Source organism: Vulpes lagopus, chromosome 2, assembly GCF_018345385.1.
Source record: "Vulpes lagopus strain Blue_001 chromosome 2, ASM1834538v1, whole genome shotgun sequence".
In the NCBI taxonomy this organism is placed as follows: domain Eukaryota; kingdom Metazoa; phylum Chordata; class Mammalia; order Carnivora; family Canidae; genus Vulpes; species Vulpes lagopus.
The window spans coordinates 131899519-131921961 of NC_054825.1; the positions used below are offsets into that span (position 1 = coordinate 131899519).

General features: G+C 40.4%; 1 protein-coding gene across 7 annotated transcripts in view; it reads right to left on the reverse strand.

The window, feature by feature from the left end:
• The window catches only part of NTRK2 (neurotrophic receptor tyrosine kinase 2), a 332403-nt gene that overhangs the window by 288483 nt on the left and 21477 nt on the right, over positions 1–22443 (reverse strand). For all 7 annotated transcript variants that reach the window (XM_041744000.1, XM_041743999.1, XM_041743998.1 and 4 more), the window contains 4 exons: positions 14708–14782; positions 14524–14595; positions 9704–9772; positions 6851–7005 (listed from right to left, as the gene is read on the reverse strand). In XM_041744000.1, coding sequence (XP_041599934.1) covers positions 6851–7005; positions 9704–9772; positions 14524–14595; positions 14708–14782 — 371 coding nt within the window. The remainder of the gene's footprint in view (positions 1–6850; positions 7006–9703; positions 9773–14523; positions 14596–14707; positions 14783–22443) is intronic.

A 22443-nucleotide genomic window follows, 5' to 3' on the forward strand; every position in this document is an offset into this window, starting at 1 on the left:
TACTAACGGAGAAATAGTAACCTCTAGTTATTTTGAGTTATCAACTCAGCTTTGCAGGAAATGAAATGCGTCAGGTTTGGGTTTCAATTTTCACCTGTAAATTGGGATTATGTTCTTTCTCATCTTGTTTTAGTGATCCTGTTCATTTTGCGTTTGGTCATCATTCCATATGTAAAATAATCAAGTAAATTATGATTTTGTCTATTCTCTCCTCTCCTCTCACATTCTATCTTTTTGGCATATCTTCCAATTTCTCTGTCTCCTAAAGCATATATATTTCACTACCAGGAAAGAAGCCAGAATAAGCCTGACCTATTTAGAAGTAGCTGCTTTACACCCAGTTACAAAAATGACAGAAAATTAGCAAAGTGACTTTCCAAGCCCAAATTGGAAATTGAGCTTCTATGCTTGTGTGAGCTGTGTCATTACAGTGACAGCAACCAGAAAACTTCTAAACACAAAAACTGTGTCAGCAACTGACAGGTTAGCAAAAACAGCTTTATTTCCCATTCGAAAAAAGATAAAGGAAAACAATAGTCCACTGTGTTGCTTGCTTTATTTTAGGAGACAGAAGCTGATCCTTAGTAAAAGTAAAGCAAACTAGTAAACTAGATTTTGCATATGTTTTTCAGGAGAAAAAAAAATCAACCCAACTAAGATGGTAAGAAAAAAAAATCTAACTTCCAGAATACTCACATAGCATTTCATTCTAATCTTCTGTGTGAACAAAGTAGAAATGCTATCAATATATTTTCCTGTTTTAAAACAAAGGACTATGTATAAATATGCTAAATAGACATGCACTATAAACCATAGTGCAACAACCAAAAAGAAATCTTAAAAAGAAATTACTAAAACCAGGTTGCCTGGGTGGCTCAGTGGTTGAGCGTCTGCCTTTGGCTCAGGGCGTGATCCTGGGGTCCTGGGATTGAGTCCTGCATCAGGCTTCCCACAGGGAGCCTGCTTCTCCCTCTGCCTGTGTCTCTGCCTCAATCTCTGTGTCTCTCACGAATAAATAAATAAAATCTAAAAAAAAAAAAAAAGAAAAGAAATCAATAAAACCAATTTACCTCAAGGAGCCAGGCTTCCTCTCCTGGCACCTGTGAACTGACCTCTCCAATCACAAGTAATATTTTGTTTATGTGTCCTAAGTAATCTCTACACTGAAAGTTTGAAGGCTGAGAAGGTGGACAATTGAAATTGTCGTTATAAATAATAAGGAAACCTAAGGCAAGACTGATTTCAATCCATGGAACCATTAAGGGAGTTTCATAGAGTGGCTGTATAGTCCAACCATCAAATGAATTATCACCTTATATTCACTGTGGGACTAGCATGTTCTATGGTAACCAGTTACTAGTAAAATGAGTTGAGGGACTGTTTTGACACATCCCGGAGGAAGGCTGCCTTTCTTACATATAGTTGCCATCTACTTAGAACACAGCATCTTATCTGCTATTAACACTTCCTTGAGAAACTCTCTTCCAGAGATTTAAACCCTAATTATCATATAAAAAAGCTAAAGTATAATGTACACTGTTCTTTAATAATCCCACTTAGGGGAAATGATTGAAAGGTCTGTATTGCAAAACGAACTGCTAAAGATCAATTAAAGTAGCAGAGACATTCTTATATTAAATCAGACAACGACTGGGCAAAATAACCTTTCTTCTTTAGAACTCCTGTGATTCGATCTCTGTTTTCAGAACCAGTGTGCCTAGTGACTCTTTTCTTCCTAATTAATGTGGAAATTTTAGATGAATGTGTTCTGTTGCCTTGCAATTAATAAAATTTTTCTAAGGTTAAAAAGGACCTTGTGGAGAAACAGACCACAACATGTTTCCCAGCATGAATAAATTTACAGTAATTCACGGCAGGAGGGGCTGCTAGAAAAATATTGTGAGACATTCTGACCGGGCTGCTAATGGTACCAGAGCCATTAAACTTCCCAGCCCCGCCTACCACACTCCATCACTAAGGACAGAGGGAGCTTGAGACTCTTTCAAATGGGATGATAGAAATTTCAAAGGGAACTACAAAATGCTAAAATATGGAATAATTTAGTTAGAATAATATAATTCTATAAGTTATCTTAACTGAAATATCTGCACCCTTAGATAAAAATCTGGTCCACCCTGATCATTACCATAACGTGCATGGCTCATGCATTTACTAGTTGATGAATTCAACAACATCAATCAAATGCCTGTTATGTTCAAGGGATGCACTGACATCATGGAGGATGCATTGTTGCTTACAAAATGTAGAGAGTTTGTTAGTATAATACTTCCATGGTGAAATACAAAAAGAGGAAGTTTTTAAAGTCCACCTTATAAAGGAATGGAATCTCAGTAGCCCTTTTTTATTGAAATTAAAATGTTACCAGTTGCAAATTAATGCAACAGCCATAGTTATTGGCAAATTGTTAGTTTACAATGGTGAAACAAACACACAACACCATGAAGTACTCTAGTGAGTTTTCTTACACTTAGCTAACAAGTTGCATCCAAAAAAGAAAAAAGTGAGGGTGAGCTCCATGAATCTGTGATGTAATTAAACACAGTAGATATATTTTTTAAGTGTGTAAAGGGCAAGACCCAGAAGAAAAGCCAACCGACCACAAATCCACGCTATAAACAGGCATCCAACCTGAAGACAGTAACGTATTATCCGATTTCTGTAGTATAATGGACGTTCAGAAACAATTTAAATCTATTGTCAATCTAACTTCTCTTGAAAGAGCCCAAACTAGGAAACTGTGATGAAAAAAGTAATGTGAGACTGAGCCCCAAACTGAAGCTTCTCCTTCTGATCTCAAATCTCCAGATATTACACACACACACACACACACACACACACACACACACACACAGTAAGATTTTATTTATTTATTCATGAGAGACAGAGAGAGAGAGGCAGAGACACAGGCAAAGAGAGAAGCAGGATCCCCGTGGGGAGCCTGATGCAGAACTTGACCCCAGGATCCCGGGATCACGACATGAGCTGAAGGCAGATGCTCAACCACTGAGCCACCCAGGCGACCCGCAATTTTTTTAAAAAACTCCAGAACCATGTTGGTAAATGAGAAAACATACTGCTAGTGGATAAGACACTGTAAGAAGCCCCTGAACAATAAATAGAAAGCGAGAGTGGGATTAAAGAGAATCAGCACAGCCCCAAAGAGACACATAAATATTCGCTGCACAAAACAGAGAGGCTCCAGGCTGACCCCAGACTGAAGGGGCAGACGGCAGGACACAGTAGAGCCCCACCTCGGCTGAGCGACAGGGCCACTGCTTAAGAAAACAAGTAGAGGGATCCCTGGGTGGCGCAGCGGTTTAGCGCCTGCCTTTGGCCGGGGGCACGATCCTGGAGACCCGGGATCCCACGTCGGGCTCCCGGTGCATGCAGCCTGCTTCTCCCTCTGCCTCTCTCTCTGCCTCTCTCTCTCTCTGTGTGACTATCATAAACAAAAAAAAAAGAAAACAAGTAGACACCACAGAAGGAATAGCCTTTCCACCTCCTGTCCCTACACACTCGCCGTGGACACAGCATCCAACAGAAGCTGTAGCTGCCCCCGACTAGAAGCAATGACTGCGGGAACCTTAGCAGAGAAAATCAGCACCACTAGGTGTTGGTGACATCCTAGAGATACAGTGAACCCTGACACGGGAAGGGGTGTTTCACTTACAAACAACAACCACCACAACAAAATCCAATCACTAAAGACTGCAGAAATGAGAAATTGATTGTTGAGAGGGGGAAAATCCCATATCTGGAGAAATAGCTAAAGGGCAAAGTAGTCAATAAATCCACTTTCCCATAATGCAGCACAAAAGGACAAGAGGATAGGAAGTGTTACTGGAGGCTGAGGGGTACAGAGGGTGGAGCCAGCAGTGTAAACCACAAACCACATAAATTAGAAAATTCTTCCAGAACTGCAGACCAAACTCCTTCACACCGAAAGAGTATACTGTGTATCAAATAGTATATTTTTTTTAAAACACACACACATCTAGTTACACTGTGGTAAAAATTTTAGAGTAACATGGAAAAGGAGAAAATCTTCAAAGTTTCTAAGAAGGAAAAGAAAAGCATAGGTTACCTGTCAAGAAGCAAGCATAAGACTGGCCTCAAGCTTCTCATTGGTGACACTGAACACAAGGAGAACATAGTACAGTACCTGCAGAGGTCTGAAAGGGATTTTTTTCGAGTCTAGAATTTTATACTCAGCCAATTCCACTGAGAAGAAATAATACAATCTGATTTTCTACCAGGAAAGAAGTTGAACATTTTAAAAAAATTTATCTGAAAGAAATATTAGAGGATACACAGCAGCAAAAAGAAAAGATCCTCCAAAAGGCAGTGGGATACAAAATTTAATGATAGATCCAAAGAAGTAGTGAATCTTAAAAAAAAAAAAAAGTCAAGTAACGATCTACAAATAAAATTCTAGTTGACAATAATCTGAGAGATGGGAAGAGAAAGTAAAAGGAAATAAAAGTATCTTTTCCTGTCTTGTTGGAAGTGATTTCTAGATATTTACAAGAAAAAATACATCTTAATATGGACAGTGAATATTTGGGCATTATATATTTCCAAAAAAACCCCAGAAACAAGATTTATAACTTTCAAACAAATTAAGAAAAAAATCATTAAAAACATTAGAAAGTGGAAGAAAAGGAAAACACTAAAGAAAAATATAGACAAAGGCTATATATAGGCACTTCACCAATGAATAAACACAATGTCCTATATACACAGAAGATACCCAAAGGTCATCAGGAAAAGGCAAACCAAAAAATGACCTACCTTTTTTTAGAAAAACAAATAAGAAGTTTACTAATATCAAGGTAGGCTTTGCTGGAGTGGTTACTAATTGGTACAACTGTTTTTTAATGTGCAAACCATATAAGCCAAGATTTTTGCTATGTACTCCAGGAAAACCTTTTCTTTTTGTAACTACAAAATGTATCAACATTACTTGTGCAATTATAAATAAATAAAAAATAGTTGGAAAAAATTAACAAACAACGAAACAGTTTAAGAGTACAAAAGTGGTAGAGAAATACCTTTTTTTACATATTGCTTTTTGAAAGCAGCATCAACATTGAAATTAATTGTGAATGTTACCATGAATGTAACCATCCTGATGCAGCAACCAAACGCATTCCCTCTGAATCAGGACAGTGAATTTCCGAGGTGCCTCATATACACAATTCATTGAGTAATTTATAGGAAACAAAAAATTACTAAAAAACTGACAAATTCACTAGGAAATATGAGGACTAGGTTCCCTCTTACCCTTTCCCTCCACAATCCCAATGGTCTATCAACAACATGTTAGGTGGGGTGCATTACTGAAAGCTATCAAGATAACATGGCCAGAAATTAAAATTGTTTTAAAAACCTGGTTTCAGGCAAGGGCAAAGCAGGGTATCTATTAAGGGATGGTTTGTGAAATAAGAGCAGGAGTTAAATGCTCTCTCTTTCTTCCTCTCAGGGATCGTTGAACCAATGTGGTCACAACAGCCATGCGGACTTGGGAGCTGGCCAAGAGGCCAGGTGACTCAACACTGAATTTCTTGTCCCTCTAGGAGATTTCTCTCAGCGGTGCAAATGTATACCGGAACAGACCACAGTTGCCCTCTTATCAATCAGGAAAAGTTATATATTAAAAGTTCGGGGTTTTTTTGTTTGTTTGTTTGTTTGTTTTTGTTTGTTTGTTTGTTTTTGTTTTGTTTTTTAAGTATTGACTAGCAAAGAAAGCTGAGAGAAGTTGGCAAGAGAACAAAGCCTGATTTCCCCATTAGGAAGCCAAAGGACTCTAGGAGAGAAAAATCTGTGGGAAGAGAAACTGCTGTTTTGTAAGCCCCTTCTGGGTAAAAAACAAATACTTATCTCTCCTTTTATGACATTCTCATTAAAAGTGAGCTGCAGCTATATTTTCTTTCCAGAAAAATTGACCTCAAACAATAAGAGTCTTCTGAAAACAAAGAATTGAATATTTGTGGTTAATATACAGATTCCTCACAGACAAGAACCAGTTGCTACATGGCTTTTTGCTGTGTCACCAGCCGCTAGGCCAGGAGATCAAATATAATTGTGAGCTGATTAACTGGTTGTCTCCACCTATGTGCGTATTGTCAAGGTACATCACAGAAGCCCCCACTGGTAAAATCCTAACCGAAACACGTTGAGTTTTCCTTCCTTAAAAACGCACTGACAGTGACATGTAACTTTAAATTCTGGAGGTGCAAATGCTGAGGAGGAGCGGGGCAAGATTGAAGAGGAGTCTGGAACTCCAAACATGGAAAAGCATGTATCAGGGCATATTCGTGGTGCTCCATCCGGAGACACAGATGTCTGCTAGCAAGACAAATTTAAAGAAATGTGCTAGATTAAACTGCATTTTCTTGTACTGTGAGGACATTTGATCACCACACGATCCCTCCCTCTCCTCAGCCTGGGTGCCAACCAAGTATATACACGGCAAACTGAAATATCGCGCTCTTCGCACATAGTCTTGGGATGGATGGATAAATGGATGGATGCATGCATGAGCAGACAAATGAACAAAGGAACAATGGAACATAAGCAGTGTACTTTTTCTCCATGTGCTTCAAAGCCATCCATTCAGAATTAATATTCCACTTGCAAAAAATATTCAGCAAAGCTGCTCCCAGCTGATTTCTCCACACTGCACACAAACATTGCCCAGCTCACCAGAGACCTCAACAGCATACTATATAAAATCTGGGTAGTGATAATCCTCCCAGACTCTCTACCACACCAAGGCAATTAGAATAATTAATAGCAAGTAGAATTCATTGATTTGAAAGTAAATTACCACAATTGGGTATCTGCAGGTTTGCCAGGGGAATATTCTTGCTGCTTTCATTTAGGCAGTACAAATCCTGAGTTTCTGGGCTGGATTTAGTCTCCTGAAGAGTCTTGATCCACATAATATCACAGGAGCATGTAAATGGATTGCCCACCAGGATCCTACACGGAACAAAAATGAAACCTGATCAGGCTTCTCTTTTTGCAGTTTTAACTACACTATTGTTTACAAAGCACTAAAACGTTATGAATTCATTCTGGCCAACAACCTTCAGAAGTCATACCCACCTTTATGGCTTCACAATACTTATTCATTCATTTATCTAATACTTACTGATCTTCTGCTATGTGCAAACACCACCGCTGGACTCTAAAGGATGCAAAGTGATATAAGACCTTTCACAATAATAAGAAAACAAGACAGGAACAGGAAGAACTATCATAGAAGCTAAAAAAGAATGTCTCATAAGATGAGGAAAAACAAGATGCCATAACAAATTTATCATGGCTATTATACCATAATTCAGATCTTAAGTGAAGATGCCAATAGTTAAGTTGTCAGGAACGCTAACACACTTATTTCTGACCAGGCTAGAGAGTCAAGTGTTATCATTTAATCAGCTCAAACCACCGTGGAGAGCAGAGCAATGTCATCTGACCTAAAAATGAGACTGTAAATACAAAGTGAAGATGAAAATGTGAGAGCCAGTAAGGTGGCACGTGGCAACTTTCTGCACGATTCAACCACAAATCAGCAGGACCAGGACGGATGCAAGAAAGTTGGAGTCCATGTGAATGAGAGACCCTGGAAGGGAACTCTCAGACCTTCGCACGTGTGTGTGTGTGCGTGCACACACACAGACACACACACACACACACACACACCAAGCTCAGGATTTCTGAGGGCAAGGGCAAGTGAGCTCCAGATTGAGCCACTGAGCCCACTGTGGGAGGGTCTGCAAAGAGAAAGCCACTAGTCAGCAGAGCTGCCTGGACTCCTGTGGTCTACGATTTGGTAACAGAGGAAGTAGTCAAGAGGAAAATAAAAACCACAAGAAAAAAAATCTTTAAATGCTTATTTATAATACTCAGTGGCCTATTTAAGATGAATTCCATTTATGGTAATGAGCCTTTAAATGAGGCCATTTACAATCGTTACATAGGCTCTGCCTGGCATTAACCACAATACTTAAGACTTCCTTGAGGACAGGACCTGGGCTTTGAACATCATTTACTCCTGTGGTTTTCTGGTTGGGTTCTAAGAATCTCAGAGATCCCTGGAGACTCCTCCAGGAGTTTCTTTGGGGAAAATGTGGTCATGGAAGACTCGTTTAATTTGTGTCTGCTTGATTGCCTCCAAGTATCCCTCCAACACCAAAATAGAATTTGATGCTACTGGATACAGAATATAAGGCAGAAGAAGAGATCCATGGTGCTTAACCTCCAACTAATGTAAGATATTTCCTGGCATTCTTAGTATATGAAAAACTAAAGAATCTCTTAAAAAGAAAGGTATGATTGAATCCACAGAAGGGATAAAGAAGCAAAGGATCTTAGGTTGTAACTATAGCAATGGTCACATGACCACACACACTGGCAGACAGCTGGCTCCTTTCTTCAGTTCATGGGCAAACCCCTCTTTCAGTGATTGTTACAGCACATTACACTCCGCCGTTTAGGCCTCTAGCTGTCCCACTAGACAGCAGTATCCTAGAGCACAGAGAGCGCTCTCCTTACATCCCCACGGCCCAGTGTGCCTGAGTCTCATTTGCAACCAGGCACACAATTAACATTTGCTGAAATATGCTGCAGGGAGAAAACAGAGACCCGCTGAATTGAAATCAGAGCTCTAATGTCTGACCCATCAAGAAAATGTTCTGCAGTGAAGCTCAAAATTTTCACACTGCACATCTCTCACTCTGGTTCACAGCTTCCCGTAATTTTACATGCCCATTCCTGGCTTAGAAAGCTTACCATTTCAAGTCCGTGAATCTAGTGGAGTCCAAAATAACTGCCCATCACCAACACTTGGCACCAGGCGACCCTTGTCACACCCTCCTGACTTGTCTCTACTAATGGCATCTTCTCTTCTGCACATTTTCCTTGTGAACAGGGGTGGACCATACAACTCAGGCAATATACAGCTTGAGCAAAAGCTACAGCCTGGTATCCAAAGGCCTCATCCATCTGGGCCCCCCTCTGATACACAGAACCTCTGCTTTGGGGTTCTTTGGGCAACTTACCCATAGGAAAGTCAAGTTTCTATTTGCTTCATGGTGGTAACACAAGAATGGAGCACACCTGGAAATGCTGGCTATTGGTCATCAACACATTGCAAACTTTTCCCTATCATTTTACAGCAAAGGAAATTAGAGCATAAGGATAAATACTGAGCACAGTGGCAGATCTAGAAGAAAACCTCACAAGGGTGGGCAGGGAGGAAGGAGGTCTACCTCTCCTACAATGTTCACTAAAGCACCAGCAGGCACTGAGGAGTTCTGTCTATGGCTACTTCTTCCTTGATTGGCTTTGCTCTCCACTAGGGCCTGGACATCACAAGAACCACACAGATACTATGAGACAACCCCCCCCCCATCTTTTTCTGTTTTCCTTCCTTTAGAAAACAAACCTTTGCATAAAAGCAACATTTATACTCCTCCTAAATGATACCTCACTGTGGAGGTTACCGATGCACATTTTAATGAGGGAATAAAAAAACAAGCGGCCAAAACTGGACCAATACTTTTTCAAGAATTTTGATATAAAAATAGATCTGCAGCATCACTCATTTAAAAAAAATACTTAATTACTCTTCCTAAGAGACTGTTTCCCCGAATGCCACACAATAATCATTACTTACAGCTCAGACAAGTCAAGGTGACGAAAATGTTTCCTAGACAAGCTTGTCAGTTTATTTCGGGTAAAATTGCTGAAAGAAACCAAGAACATTAAATGTGAATTTAAAATGTGACATCTCAAAAAAATAAATAAGTAAAATAAAATAAAATGTGACTTCTCAAGAATAAAGTACACAAATAAAGATTTTTTTTCCAAAATGTAATTTTATTTGATCATGGTTCATGCCTTCCTTCAACCATAAGCTCTTTCTTCCACCTCACAATGACAACTTAGTTGTTCCTGCCTCTCCAGAAATTTTTGTACATAGGGGAGCAGGAGGGGTGGGAAAAACTTTAAATTTAAAATCATAAAACTCACTAGGAAAAAAGATGAATTAAAACTAAACAGTATTATGAATATTTTGAAATTATATGACAGACAAGACTGAATATAAATTGCATTTAACACATCCTTATAAGAAAGAATATACCCACTGACTGAATAAACTGCTGGCAGTTTATATATGACTTCTAAATAACCAGATAATTCCATGATTAGGACAAGAACAACAAAATATCAGATAACAAGGAATATGTCAGATTTCATCTGAAACTATCTAGGGATACATCATTTTAAGATCTGGACCAACCAGTGATTTGGGGACACCTGGGTGGCTTAGTTGGTTAAGTGTCTGCCTTCGGCTCAGGTCCTGGGAAGGAGCCCCACATTGGGATCCCTGCTCAGGGGACGGAATCTACTTCTCTTTCTTTCTCTGCCTCTCCCCTCCCCTGTTCATGCTCACTCTGTCAACTAAATAAATAAAATCGTAAAAAACAAAACAAACAAACAAACAAACAAACAAAATGGATCTGGACCAACCAGACAATGAAAAGCCAATGAAACCAAGTCATATTTGTGATTTAAAAAATACTCACGAATCTATTGACATGTTCCAAATACTTAGTTTTATTCAATGGGCAAGAGTTTCCGTTTCCAATGATCAGTGCCATGAGGTCCTGAGCTAGAAAATTCAGAGCCATAATCCTGGCAGCTGACTTGTTCTGTGAATGTGTTTACTGGTTGAATTTATTTAAAAAGTGTCCAATGCTTGAGCCTCCAGACATGTGTTTAATAACTAGCAGGAATGTAAAACAAACATCAACTTTGACAAAAACAGCCAAGCCCTCAACAAATTATAATGAGCCTTCCAGTATCTGTCTCCTGCTCAGGAAAGCAAGCGTTGGGCCGAGAGATAAGAAGCGGATGGATACCTCAGGGTGACAGGAGTCGCGGGCCCTTCCCAGAGGCTGGTCTGCTGTGTCAACCCAACAAACTCATGAGGTGTTCAGACATTCCACTGTGTCTGAACCATCACCTGCAGGGAGGGGTTCTAGCCCAAGAGTTAACACATGAGCCCAGGCTAGTCACATGATCAATACAGAAAAAGTCACCCCGGGGTCCCCTGATTCAACAGTGCGTGTGTCCTCGCCCTGCCTCCTTCTACAGGGAAGAGTTCTACTCATCCAAACTCTACCTACACAAGGGTTCCCTCTTCCTTCTACGCTCCCTTCTTCTGTCTTTACACTGAGCGTAAAGTGCTCACCCACGTGAAAAAATAATCCACCAGGAAGTTGTAAAATGTGCCCACATACATTTTTCTCTTTCCTTTTGGAACGTGAACTAAAGAATCAGTTCCACTGGAGTATCATACGTTGAAAACTCAAGTCTGCCAGTGTTCTCCAGGCATCTTCAGAAATTCCCACCCTCTGAAGGAAACACCAACAAAAGCATGACTCTCCCTCCCAGGAGGAAGCAGGAGAGAGGGGGCAGATCAGGAGGACACTCTGGTCAAGGTCTAAGGCAGCTCCAAAGCCCCAAGCCTGCACCAGGAGCAGCTGGCCCTGTTGGGCTGCCAGCAGCACAGCCCAGAGTGGGCTCACATGCAAAAGAACAAGACGAGTTTTATGAACCATACTTATTATCAGGGCCAAAAGCCAAAAAAAAGGAGGAGGGGAGGAAGAAAAATCAACAATTCTCTTACTGTTTGATGATGGAACTTTGCAAAAGAACTAATTAGCACCTCTGCAAAGCCCCTGGAAAATACAAACACTGGCTTTTCTCACAACCCCTGGGGTCTCAGACACCCGGTAGGAATTAAAGGTACCAAGAAATAAAAGTGATTTGTCACAGGGGCTGGGGAGAGTCACCTTGTGATGCTGAATCTGCCAGGGCAGAGGGAGGGATGGTGAGGCAGGATCCAATCCAAATCTCCCCTAAAACCCAAAGTGAAATAGATTGCCCTTGTGCACATTTTCATATTGTTGGGGAGGCTCAGAGATAATCAGTATGTCCCTGGAGTAAAGAGAAACAGCTTGTAATACACATTTCTTTTTCAGTTCCCTGGTATCTAAAGTGTCATGATAGCTGAAGTAATTGCAGAAAGTCAGGAAGAATGAGCCAGTACTCGAGCCCTCAGTCATTAGCAGAGGTTGGGACTAAGGTCTGCAATGGGAGACACTGATTTGCTCCCTCCTGCCTCCCTGCCATTCTCAAAGCCAACTACTTTATTTAATTTAATTCTGGTGATTAGGAGCTTCTCTCGTCCATGAACACTGTATATCAAGCTTACCGGCATTACTGACTGTCTGAATATTGTCTAACTTCATTCTATCTTAATATTTGATCATGCCTAAAAATGTCAACAGAGTTTTTGCAGGTTGGCCAAGGACCTGACTTCCCGGCTACTGCCTTCTATTTTTTTTTTTTATTTTTTAAGGATTTTATTTTATTTATTCATGAGAGACACAGAGAGAGAGGCAGAGTCACAGGCAGAGGGAGAAGCAGGCTCCCCAAGGGGAGCCCGATGTGGAACTGGATGTGGGATCATGTCCTGAGCTGAAGGCAGACGCTCAACCACTGAGCCATCGAGGCGTCCCCCCGCTACTACCTTTTAAATAAACTATACAAGATATGTCCATCTCTTTGGTTTTCCATTCTCAAAGGACACCTCTTTGGGAGTCAGGGATACATAGCTTGTTTTATAGAAGTTGTTTACAGCACACAGAACGCCATGAAAATTATTCTACCAAATATTACCCTGAAAAAATTCACCAGGTGGCTTTGGTTTTCATATAAACGGCATGCAACAGTCAGGAAGGGAAAGTATTAAGAGGTAGAGTAAGCCCTCTTATGAATAAGTCCCCTTATAAATAAATAAGCTTATTACTAAAACTACGGTTAACCATAGCCTCCTGTACAAATCACATCTGTAGGAGAAATGATGGGGTAAAACAGCCAATAAAATGTGGTCAGGAGAGTAATTCAGGTGTAATATTGGCTGTAATGAAAATACCAGAACTCAATCACTGAGCTTATTAATTACATCTAAGTGATGGTTTTAGAGCATTTTGACTTTTTTTCTATCCAACTTCTCTTTTGTTTATGCTCTCAAGACCTACACAGACATCAGATTTGTGCAGGCAAACCAACCACAGACATGATGCCGAAAAAGCATTTAAATGAAATGTGTTAATCAAGTTCCGTGGAATTTTATCACATTTTTGCTGAGTGTTTATATCTGAATTCCACAGACGTTATTTTTAAATAGACTTCATCATTAACACCACCTATAAAATATGAACTGGCTTTAGGAAATTAAGGTTTTTCATAAAATCAACAAATCTCTGTAGAATGTCCAGGCGACCTACTCCAGCAGAGTGTCTTTTATAACTGGCATGGAAATCAGCTGGGGAGCTGTTCTCCCCAAGGAAAGAAAAGAGGACAAATATTAGAAGAAAGGCTGGTTCTCAAATTATATGGATAGCATCAATTTTATTTACCCTGCTCTTATTGTAAGAGCAGGGTCAGGGGTGAGCCCTGGAGTCATAATTCTGTCACTTTTCATCTGTGGATCTGAGCAAATCCAAAAACTTCCTCAGTCTGATTTTATGTCCATGAAATGGAAACCAAAAAAAACCTTCCCTATCAATTGTCAGAAAATTCAAGTGATATAATGCTGGAGAGAGTCTGTAGGTCAACTGTAGATGCATAGACACAGAAACATTGTTACAGAAATTTGCAAAGTGCCAAAAGGCCAACAAATGCAAGGAACATTCCTTCACTGGACACCCAAAGAACACCATTCTGAGCTTAGGGGCAGGTGATCCTCTGTTTAATGAAGAAACCTCTCAGGAAGGCCACACTTTAAGGACTATGTGCCATCATCTGACAGGACGTAGCAGCAAAAAACCTGAGAATGCCCACTGTCTGTATTTCCAGCTGACCTCAGTTGACAAAGCATCAACATGACCTCTGTGCAAACACCTGCTACTTTATAATCGTCTGAACCTTTGGCAGGTCCCATGACTGAGTTTTCTCCACTTTTATCAATCATGACAGAGAGCTTTGAGAAAGTGAACTTTCAAAAGAGGATCTACGGTGAGGGGGGTAGTATTGGTAATTCTTAGTTCCCTAAAAAGGCCAATGCCAAGTTGGTTTCTTTCAGTTCCACTAGTTTGATGTCTTCTAGGGAACATGTCATGATTCCAAGGAAGAGAATCAAGGACCCTGTACCAGGACATAGTTTTCACATCAGACTCTGTTGTTGGCCTCTTGCTCTGTCCAAGATGGAAATGGCCCAGAAATCTATGAAAGGGAATACACAGGCTGTTCTAAGTACCCCTCTGAAGCTATTAAAAAATCAAAGTGAACATTTCTAAGCCATTATCAGATCTGTGCTAAGTTTTAAAAAGGAGGTTGGAGTCTTAGAAAAGAAGGAAAAGAGAGGGGAAAAATATTGAGTACTTTGGGTCCCAGAGAGCAAAAGAATGAAACTTTACTTACATGTGCTGTAAGTTGCTGTTTTTCAGAAATGCTTTATGAGCCACAAATTTTAATCCAGAGTCCACAATCGTCCTAAGAAAGCACATAATTGCACATATGTTAGAACGAAATGGTGAAGCCCACTTGATTATAACAGAGCATTAGTAAAAGTTCTGAGACAAGGTAGAAATTGTTGAGTACTCACAGATTCTTCAGTCCTGCATAAGCTTCAACATCATCTTCATTGATGATTTCCAACCTTTTCTGATTGGCAATGTAACTGCAAAAAACACAGAGAGTGAAAACCCATCAGTCAGAATGCAGACAGTACATAAAAGAACGAGTAACTTCTATCCTACCTCACCAGGGTGGTGAGCCCTCCCCATCCACCTGAACCCCACCCTTTTTCTTAAAATACAGCAAAAGGAGGAAAAACTGAAATGTGGCTAAGAAGAAACCATGACTGAGTAGGTTTCAAGATCAATGACAGGTTCACCAAGTTTTCTTTTTTTTCTCAATCTTGTATCACTTTCAACTAACAAATTCAGTCTGCCTTCCCTTTCAAGGCATCTCCTGTATACAGAGAGCAAAATAACCTGGAAACGTATGTGCTACCTCTCAAAAGTGTTTCATTCTTATGGTGATGGCTACAGGGCTGCTGGCATCATCACACGCAAGACAGATCACATCTTTTGCACATGCCAAGACAACCTGTCACTCCTTTTTACCTCCTAACACACCAAAGCAAATTCTCCACCCCTTTCTGTCCCCCTCCTCCACTCCCTCCCTTTCTTCCCACTCCCTCTTTTCTTGGCCCAGCATCCCCCTTTATCTGCCTCTGTCACCACTAATACCAATTGCTCCTTCCAGGAACCACAGTTCACAAAGCCCACGTGGCCCCAGTGCACTTTCTGTAGGAACCCTCCTCTTCCCCACCCACCAGACCCTCAAATACAGGAGGAAAGTGATGGCTGGCAGGACAGAGAATCCCATCCCTCTGGTCATGATGAGTGGCTCAGAGATATACATGTGGCCTCAAACAGACCAATGAGAATTTTCTCTAAAATTGAATAGGTGATTCGGGACAGAGAGATACTCTTAACCTGGGACCACAGCTGAAAAGATTATACAGGCCCAGAGCCTCCATGAGAAATTTTTCTGCCACAAGGAAAGAGACTGTCTAACAATGAAGTCAGCACATGGAAGGAAAAAGAGCTATGAGATAAAATAAGACAGAGAACCTTGAAAAATGCCATTTGAGCCTTTGGATCCAGATAGCTCTGAGGTTAGATGTCACTAACAGAAGTTTGATATGAATTTCTGTCACTTCCAGCCAACAAAATCCCTGGTAATACAAACACAGAGCTATTATAACTACCACGATGGAATCTCCTTGTGCTAGTTATCTGAGTAGCTGTCTATTTATTTTTCTTAGGTCATAACCTATTTAAAGACAACTGGATCCTATCTATAATTCTTAATATGCACCATAGCAGCTAGCAAAGTACCTTGCACAAGGTAAGTATTCAAAAGATAAAGGGTACATAGATAGGTGGATGGGTGGGTGGGTGGGTACATGGATGGATCGATGGATGGACAGACTGACATATGCATGGGTCCCTTCTACACTATCCAAAAAAGAAAAAAATAGATGTCAAGATGTGTGGTAAGAATTGGGGCACCACTTTGGAAAATAAATTCTAAAAATAAAGAAAAGAAAATGTTCTGAGAGAGCAAAATCACACCAAACAAAAATAATTTTCAAAGCATCCAAATAAACATTGTTCTCTGTTTCATAAAAAATCAGCCTCCAAGAGGAATATCTGGGTGGCTCAGTGGTTGAGTATCTGCCTTTGGCTCAGGTCATGATCCCAGGATCCTGAGATCAAGTTCCGCATCGAGATCCCCACAGGGAGCCTGCTTCTTCCTCTGTCTCTGTATCTGCCACTCTGTCTCTCATGAATAAATTTAAAAAAAAAATCTTTAAAAAAAGCAGCCTCCAAGATAGAGCATCTTCTGCTCAAATATCTTTATTCTCCTTGATATCTTGGGCCTGGGACTTACTAAATGTGCAGGAAGGATCCATTCCCTTCTCTCCTACTACTCTGGGAGGAAACACTTTTAAGACTCCTAATGCTCAATTTTCAACATCAAGATTTTTTATGAAATGTTTCTAAATCATCACACTTTAGATTATTTAAATTATTCCACTAATATTTTCACTAGATACCACAGTGACCTCCCTCCTCTAAATTATCTCCCAATAAGAACTTCATTCCAGAGACACCCTAGATATTAATGCTTTTTTCATGTAACTGGCAGCAAAAAAGGGCAGAGAGCATGGGCAAGGTTTCCTTTGCAGTCACAGCCAGGATTTCCAGAGAAGTCTGTCCTGCCTTCCAGCTGTACTAGGGGGATGTCTGTCACTGTTCTGAAATCTTCTAAGAGTTTTTCAGCTCTCTTGGTGGGATCATCATTGTATCCTCCATACTTCTGACAGGGCCTCGATACTCAACAACAGGTACTGAGTCAACATCTGTGGCAAATAGCATTTATCTTTAGCTTTTCTTTTAGTTATTGATGGCCTTTGTTTTTTTATTTCATTTGTCATGGAATTTTTTAATCTATAAACTCCCCAGTTTTATTCAATAAAATACAATGAGCTAACATAAATTAGAATGGCGGCATGGCTGGGTGGCTCAGCGGTTGAGCGTCTGCCTTTGACTCCACGGCGTGATCCCGGACTCCCGGGATCAAGTCCTACATCAGGCTCCCTGCATGGAGCCTGCTTCTCCCTCTGTCTGTTTCTGCCTCTCTCTCTCTCTGTGTTTTTCATGATTAAATAAATAAAATCTTTTTAAAAAATTAGAATGGAGGACACAGAAGGAAAAAAAGGCAGAGATATCAACAGAACTAGGAATTAGGTTCAAAATACATATGCTTGTTAGTAAAGGGCACTGGGCTTAATTCTAAGCTTTCCAGTCACTGATACCATAGAAAAGAAGAAAAAGGAGATAAATTTCATTGGTGGTAAATTCACAGTATTCACGAGATGAAAATATGTCAGACATTAAGCAAAGCATAACAGTTTTTGGACCTAAGACTGGACAGGAGATTTTTCTGAAAAACCATAAAAAGAACCATGTGAAATTATGAAAAAATGGTCACTAGAGAATACTCTTCTATTGTGGAGGTAGCAACGCCCTGGATAAATCATGAATGTTTCTCCTAATCAGAATGAAAAAACCAACAGAAGAACTGGATTAAAAGGTGGCTAAGTGCCCTCCAGATGCCAAGAACTGCCCTTCGTAAATTACCACCTGCAGAGATAACCGCAACATAGCTGCTGGCTATAAACTGCTCATCCATTCTACACACCCCTTCAAGAAACTTCCTCAGCCAGCATGAAGTGAGGAATCACAGGATTAGAATGGAAACCAGTGCAGGTAATAACTGACAATTCACAGAAGGGAAACTCAGCAGCCAAGAAACAGATGAAAAGCTGCCCATCCCACAAGGAATCTGAAATGCAAATTAAAATAAGGACATACCACTCCTCTCCCATTAGTTGAACAACACGTTTAAAGTCTGGCAATATAAAGCATTTCTAAGAATGTGGGGAATTTCTTTTACATTGTCGGAGGCAGTGTAAATTGGTACAATCACTTTGAAGAGTAGTTTATCCTGGAAAATGATACATCAACACACTTTACAACCCAGTAATCCCATTTCCGGATATTTACCTGAGAAAAATTCTTACACATGCACACACAGAGACATATACAAGAATATTCACTGTAATAAAGTCAGAATTCAAAGTCAGAAACAACCCAAGTGTGCAATAATTAAGAAACAGAGAGGGCACCTGGTTGGCCCAGTTGGAAGAGCATGCAACTCTTGATCTCAAGGTCATGACTTCAGGACCCACGTTGGGTGTAGAGATTACTTAAATAAATATTTTTTTAAAGAAAGAAAGAAATATAAAACAACCAGAGGGGAAGTAAGAAGAGGTTGGGGAAAACAGGTGTCGGGATTAAGGAGTTCACCTGTCATGATGAGCATGGATGATGTATGGAAATGTTGAATCACTATGTTGTATACTTGAAATTAATATTATACTGCATGTTAATATACTATAATTAACATTTAAATTTTTAAAAAAATAAACAGAAAAAATAAGGTTTAATTGAACTAGATCTTTGTATTTTAGTAGAAAGAGATCTTCATGCTAAGTGAGAAGGCAAAATAAGCAAAATTGCACACAGATATGTACATATGATATATAACAATTTATGTGAGCCTTAAAAAACACACAGAAAACAACATCACTTAATGCTCACAGTCTAGGATATTTGTCAAGCCTAAAAAGAAGACTAAAGGAAGGCCACCTTGGGAAAAGAGGATGGATTTGGGATTTTAAAAATTATACTATTTCTCTTATTAAACTAGAAAACCACTCTTATTAAAAGAGAAAAGACATAACAAAAAAACAGACAAAAACGTTGTGTTGGTTCTGAATGTAAGTACACAAAGTATTTTTATGTTGTCATATTTTTTTTTGAAATTTTTTAATTTAGGAAGAAAAAAGAAAGAAGGGAGGAAGGAAAAAAGGGAAGGAGAGAAATGGAAAAAGACAGAGAAAGCCATACAAGTGAAGTGACTGCAGGGAAGCTGGACCCCAGAGCTTTGAAGTTACAGGATCAAATATACTTGGGCTCTTGGTTCCCTGGACCATGGAAAAGACAGTCTGAAAACCTTCTGCTCTCTGTCCCAGAGCCCTGGACAGGAACCAGCAGACAAAGGAGCATGTTGGGCTGCCCCCTACTGGTGATTTCCAAGTGCCTCCAGCAAGACCTTGGCAACACAGGCGTTTTGAGCTCTCCCACTCACTGGAGCCACCAGTAACGCAGCAGCTGTGGAGACCGTTCCAGGGTTAGGGAGGAGAAAGTGGCGACCAGGGCACACAACTGGAAGGTGTACATCCAGGCAAGGCTTTCCCATCACTCCAGTCAAAGTGCTGTGAAACTATGAGGGCTCTTGACTGAGTCAAACTTGGCTTAATGAAAGCCCGTCTCCAAGAAGGGTGTCATTCCCCCTCAAAGCAGTGGGAAGGGCCACCATTTTAGCGCAAGCCTTTCTCAGGGGTTTTCTCTCTGTGACAACCCCTAACTCCTCTGACCTATGCCCACTGTTCTGGAAAGCTGAGGTCCCAGGGGTTTCAAGACACAAGACGTCCACCCTGAGCCCATGTCCCAGCACATACCTGTCTGATAAGAAATCTCATATGAGTTCAGCAGAGCTTTGATATTTCACAGAAAACTAAGCCTCTGCCACCCTAACCTGCAGACCCTGCCTCGATTCTCTTTTAGGCAAGTCAGCCGACTTTAAATGGTGACACACAGATGCAGCAGGTTTGGGTTTCTTTCATTTGATACTCTTTAACATTTTCTCCATGTATCTCCTTGGCCTCTCAGCCCCTGTGGCACCACCCCCTCCATCAGTCATCTGCCTAGACTGTTGTCACTGTTGGCCTGCAACCCTCCTGTTTTGTCCAAATATGCCTTCTTTCTTTCTCAAATCTAAATACAGGACCTTGTATTATGAAGGTTGTTTTCATTGTTGCTTTTCACTTTTGCTATATCCCAGAATCATTGCCTATTGCCCTAAAAGCTGAATTGTGTATTCAAGGGGCTTTTCAATGAATTCACCCACATCTATTCTGGGACCCTACATTACCTAGAACACTGACTGATTTCTAGGCAACACCAAAAAAGCTTTTTTCCAATCAGAATATTTTTATACCATCAGTTGGCAACCCTTTTTTTTTTTTTTTTTTTTTAGCATTTATTGTACCATCCTAACTCTGTACTTAGGAATTAGAGAGAATCAGAATGCCTGGGAAGCTCAGTGATTGAGCGGCTGCCTTCGGCTCAGGGCATGATCTCGGGGTCCTGGGATCGAATTCCACATTGGGCTCCCTGCATGGAGCCTGCTTCTCCCTCTACCTATGTCTCTGCCTCTGTATGTGTCTCTCATGAATGAATAAACAAAATCTTAAAAAAAAAAGAATATGAGAGAATGAAGGTTCCTTATGTACCCACAACTGTATTTTTCTCTTAACCTACCTGACTCCCCAACTGAGCTGTTAAACTCCTCAGAGGGAAGGGTCCTAGGCATCTCACTGCATCTGTGCTTCCTAGCACATAGCTGATATTCTCAGGATGTCATTGACTTAAAACAGTCAAACAGATCCACGGGTCCTCCACTTGGGAGTTTCTTTTATCACATTGGAAAGACCAGAAATACATACACATGTGTGATACCAGGAAACAATCACATAGAAAACAAAGAAAGTAAAGACAGTATAAGAGGAAGTGCCAATTGCAAAAGCAAAATTAGTCCAATCTAAAAGCAAATTGAGATGGCAAGCTTACAATATATTCAAACCAATTAATTTCTTTAATGATGACAACTATTTGCCCTAGGAAGATGAGCACTGATTTGCCATTGACCCCCTCAGGCGCGAGAATGTTAAGACTACAAATGGCCTCCAAGAGTCTTCAGATTCATTGGTTCTTTTCTTTTCTTTTTAAGATTTTTTTAAAATTCATTTATTCATGAGAGACACAGAGAGAGACAGAGACACAGCAGAGGGAGAAGCAGGCTCCTTGCAAGGAGCCCAATGTGGGATTCGATCCCCGGGCCCTGGGATCACGCCCTGCGCCAAAGGCAGATGCTCAACCACTGAGCAGGTATCCCCAGATCCAGTAGTGGTCCTTGACCAAGGAGGAGGAGATGCCATCTGGGGGACAGCACTCATTGCCACAGTATTTGATAAGCAGATAAGAGAAGGGTCCAAGCAGAGGTACAAGTACCTATGCTGAAAGGACACAAAGGAAGGAACTACAAGATGTAGCTGGGCAGGTTAGCAGAGGCCTAAATGGAGGTCAGGGCTTTCAGGGTGACCAGAAAGTCAAAAGGTAAAGAATTTGAATATTAACAAAATCCATACTATTTGCCATTTTGTTCTGTATTGTCACTAAAGCTTCTCCAGTCTCAACTTGACATCCAGGACCCTCACTAAGACATCTTCTTAGTGAATTTCTTCTCTTTACGCTTAACAAAAAGCTTATGGGTGGCTTTTCAGAAAAGAAGAGAGAGAAGAGGGAATTTTAGGGAAAATTCACAGAAACACTTCTGAATTACAGATTTCTGGAAAGGGTACTCAACCCATTTGAAAAGATTTCACATTGGTTTGAACAGCCTACCAAATAATTCCTACAGGTAATCTTCCAAAGTAACAAAGAGTGGCTTTAATGCATCTTGTCTTCATGTGTATTAGCTTAACAGCAGTATTATTCAAAAGTAAAATTTTCCTTTAGCTTACATTTTATTGCCTGAACTTTACTTTGGCAACACATCAGAAAGAAATAGAAACAGCAGTGACTATTTCTAATGGCCACTCTTCCAAATGGAATCACTTCCTGCTACCCACTACCCCCACTACTACCAAATAAATAAATAAGCAAGCTAATAAAAATAGAATTCATACTGCCACATGAGATTGTGATGTGCACCCAGGCTTATAGCCATGGGGTGAGGCACTTCAATGTTAATGTTGATGGGATCCTCTCTGCCATAGATTTCTTTCATAAGGAATACAATAATCCTTAAAAAATACTGTCCTTGGTCTCTGGGTTCACAGCAAGGCAGCTTCAGTTTCTCAACAAAAATTCTGAGAGTTTTGAAAGTCAATCCCCAAACAGATGCAAATGATACTCTGATGGACCAAAGCAAGACTCTCAGTCTATTCTTGCAGGAATTGACCCAAGAGATTGGTCCACTTTTTTGAGAGGTTGCATTGCCCCAACTCTGAAGACATGGATGCAGAGAAGACCAAATAATATGCTCAACCTGAATTCAAAGGGCTTACTAGTGCAT